Source organism: Olea europaea, unplaced genomic scaffold (genome assembly GCF_002742605.1).
Source record: "Olea europaea var. sylvestris unplaced genomic scaffold, O_europaea_v1 scaffold5895, whole genome shotgun sequence".
In the NCBI taxonomy this organism is placed as follows: domain Eukaryota; kingdom Viridiplantae; phylum Streptophyta; class Magnoliopsida; order Lamiales; family Oleaceae; genus Olea; species Olea europaea.
In genome coordinates, this window is record NW_019264237.1 from 9054 (window position 1) to 12738 (window position 3685).

Sequence of the window (3685 nt, forward strand, 5' to 3'; positions counted from 1 at the left end):
AGGCTGATTATAACCCGACATGTTTTTTAAGAGTAAAATCGGTAAACTTTTTCAAAAGTGGCTATTTTTTTAAAAGTATTAAAAAAGACAAAGTGTTAGAAATATTATATGATAAAATTAAATCAACTAGCTCTATCCAGTTTTATGATATTGAAATATTGCGCACCACTTCAATTTGACTAAAAAATAAAACAGAGAAAGAACTAACCATGGTTTTTTCCAAAAAAAATTTAAAAAAAATAAAAAATGGCAAGTCACTCAACCCAACAAATCTTCTAATTTTTTTTTTCAATTAATTTTGTGAAATTTGATAAGTTCGGCACTGGTCAGGCATTAAAAATCATGAAGAGTTACGCTTGAAGAATTGAAGACGTACCTAAATTAGACGACCTATGATCAATAATGATCTGAATGGAGCATTTGGACGTTGAAACCTCCACCTCATGCTAAGTTTGAACATTCAATGAATCACCCAGTCTCATGACAGTCATCTATTAAAATAATTTGACCATATCGAGGGATGTTAAGTGTTGCGATCTGCTATCTATCTTAACAAGTCTAGCTACAATTTTCTTGTGCGAGGACTCAACTCTCGTACGATTACGGTACAGCTCGGTATAGCAAAGGACGAAGTCATCAATGTGATGAGGCCTCTTTCCTACAAAGTCTTAGATAATGAATTCTCGTCTCGTCTGAAACATAAATACGTCTCCGTGTCACTGAGGTGATTTTGAATTCAAGCTTTTATATAATTTTGAGAATAAAATTAAAATTTTTTATCTATAAATACGGTAGCTGCACTTAAAAAGAGCCTTAATCACTTCGAAATGTTTTTTTCGTTCAAGGTAAGATGGATTCTTCAATGTATTTTTCAATGAAAACTTAGCCAATGAAGTTTTCGTTCCTATATTGAGGAGCCCACTTTATTCACGATAATGTATTTCAATAAATGCATAATGTAGTCGGTCACCAACCTGGATAAACGAAGGTATATTTTATTTTATTTTTACCATTTCCTTTTTTGTACAAAAAAATTGCACAAATATTAATTCATGTATGATTTTAACACCGCTAATTAGTTAATAGAAAAATATTTTAAAGTGATCATAAAAGTTATTCGGTGATTTGCCATTACTGGTAGCTGGGAACGTTAGCTATTCAATCTCCCAACCACCAGAAGCATCTTACATCAACATCTGAATTACTACTTTCCTCATTTTCTTGAACTATCTCCCCCCCTCCCCCCCCACCCCACAATTTTACTTTGCTGCTCGTCTTGGATAAGTGATAAGTTTTATGGAAATTTCTAAAATGCTAGTGTTTCTGTTACACAGTTTCAGAAATTGAAACTTTTGAAAACTCAAAACTAAAAAGGTAAATATCTTTTCAGTATAATTCGAAAAGCTTCATTGAAAATTTGAAGGAAACCTTTTATGAAAATATTCGTAAACATTTATGCGAACTTAAGATAGTATGTTAATGGGAAATGTAACGCAATATTTCCAAAAGAAAAAAATAGCACAATATTTTTGAAATTCTTATTTGAAGTAGGTTACTTATGAAAAGAAATGTTATGAAAAGAAATGCACACTTTTCTGCCCTAGTTACCACGGTATAATATCTTAAAAAACAATTTCACAACATTTTATGTCTTATTTTTTATTTTTATTTTTTAGAAATAACGTTTTCACTTGTCATTTAGGTCTCTTTCTCCTTGTATCCATACAAGGTAGAGCCTACATAAGTCTTCCCACCTAGTGATACAATTAATTTCTTTAAATTTTAGGAGTTATCACTTGTCTTCTTCTGAATGCAAAACATACAATATCTCTCTCTCCCATGGCTCTAAATGATGATAAATCTGCTAAAAGAGTTCTAAAGAAAGGTGTATGGACAGCTGAAGAAGATAGGAAACTAGCTGATTCCATAGAGAAATATGGTCCAAAGAAATGGAGAACATTGGCAACCAAATCAGGTTATATGCATATTGACTGCATATTATAAAATTCAGTCGAGTCTAATACTATGCACCAAATAAACTTACCCGTATGTTTAATTAAGTTATTCTAAACTTACGATGTAAATTTCACGGTATTGGATGGTTATTACAGGATTGAACAGGTGCGGGAAGAGTTGCAGGTTGAGATGGTTGAATTATCTTCGACCCAATATCAAGAGAGGCAACATATCTGATGAAGAAGTCGATTTGATACTCAGGCTTCATAAACTTCTAGGAAATAGGTTAGTATCAAATTGGCCTGTACTATTTTTGTTTGATTATCATAAGTCTCACGTGAGATAAAGAGCTAAGTGCTAAAAATCGCGTCTAAAATTTAACTTGTTAAGAAGGGATAAATTTATATATTTATATAGATTCAGTTTTCTATCAGCATTCATTCCAAGGCTAGTTTGCCATGAATCATAGAAGCAGTACCAAACAATGGTTAATTATAATTGGTAAACTCTTTTGGTGGATAGGTGGTCCTTGATTGCTGGGAGACTTCCAGGCCGAACTGATAATGAGATCAAGAATTACTGGCATTCTCATTTGAGCAAGAAACTAAAACAAGCGGAGAAAAACATTGAAAACACTTCAACTGTGCCTGAGATTAATTCAATGGAAAGTTGTGGGACAGAAGCTGCAGAAGATCAGGAAAATGAAGATGCAACAGACTTGAACTTTTGATATATAGAAGAATTCTTTGACTTATCAGTTGAATATCTGAATGGTAAACCAACTTCTTGAACTTGATGGGGAATAGGAAATTTCTCCGCCAATTAATTCCTTCGAGTCCAACATGTGATTATTCATCCAGGAGTAGAAAGAATTGCAATCCCCGGTTTTGTCATATTTCATGTACTTTATGAATTTGTCATAGTTTTGAGTTTGGTTATTACTCCAATAGTCGGATTACATAGTTAGTGTAGAATATATATTTCATTTATAAGTAATTTTAACTCAAAATAAATAATTAACGTTTTAGTAAATTTGCCGAAAGAATTTAAATTCCAAAAGCCACTATAAGAGGACCACAAAAAATTGCAGCCTTCAAGAGCCTTAAAAGCAGTTGTTCCTTTCATTGTAATAAACTGATATTTTGAACCAAATCAATAAGAGGAACTTGTTACTTTGTACTCATTGTCTTGTTCCGAATGAGAATCTACAAATGAGTTTTCCTTCGCCCACCATGAAAATAGATAAGCCTGTGAATTCGAGCGAGTATTAACCTTAAAGATTGGACATCTGTTCTGCATCTCGGCTTAAATGGTTATACCTTCAGCATTAGAACCCACACAAGAAAAAGGCACTGGAATTTATGATGGCTTTGGTATCTCAATGTGGTGAATTGTGCTATTCCGTGTTGAATGTAGAATAAAATGAAAAAAATCAAATCTAACCGGCTGTGCATTCCAGATGAAATGCTTCTGCAACATTTTCACATTGGTTTGCATGGTAAGCTAACGTCTCAAAGGGATAGCTAAGAGTATTTCTTTTAAGCTTCGGGATATCCTTTTCAGCAACAATGACGGAAAATGCATTCCAGTAGAGCACTTCATTGAACGGAGAAACAAAACTGATAAGTGTGTTTTTGCACACTTATTTAGGTCACAAACATGACTTAAAAACGAGCAAAATGATTGAATTGTGACTTAATTTTGTATATTTGTGAATTGTAGGGAACAA

At 32.9% G+C, this 3685-nt stretch overlaps 1 protein-coding gene across 1 annotated transcript; it reads left to right on the forward strand.

Moving 5' to 3' along the window:
• The first annotated feature begins 1762 nt into the window (after positions 1 to 1762).
• LOC111389429 (transcription factor MYB114-like) lies at positions 1763 to 2903 on the forward strand. Its single transcript, XM_023014350.1, has 3 exons — positions 1763 to 1975; positions 2112 to 2241; positions 2479 to 2903. The coding sequence occupies exons 1-3, from the start codon at positions 1840 to 1842 to the stop codon at positions 2684 to 2686; spliced, it is 474 nt and encodes a 157-aa protein (XP_022870118.1). The 5' UTR covers positions 1763 to 1839; the 3' UTR covers positions 2687 to 2903.
• Positions 2904 to 3685: the final 782 nt, after the last annotated feature.

Bases quoted from the DNA above. Each gene is read 5' to 3' on its own strand.
- LOC111389429 (XM_023014350.1), top strand. From the start codon at position 1,840: ATGGCTCTAAATGATGATAAATCTGCTAAAAGAGTTCTAAAGAAAGGT. The intron at 1,976-2,111 runs GTTATATGCATA...TGGTTATTACAG, and splicing joins AACATTGGCAACCAAATCAG to GATTGAACAGGTGCGGGAAG. The intron at 2,242-2,478 runs GTTAGTATCAAA...TTTGGTGGATAG, and splicing joins CATAAACTTCTAGGAAATAG to GTGGTCCTTGATTGCTGGGA.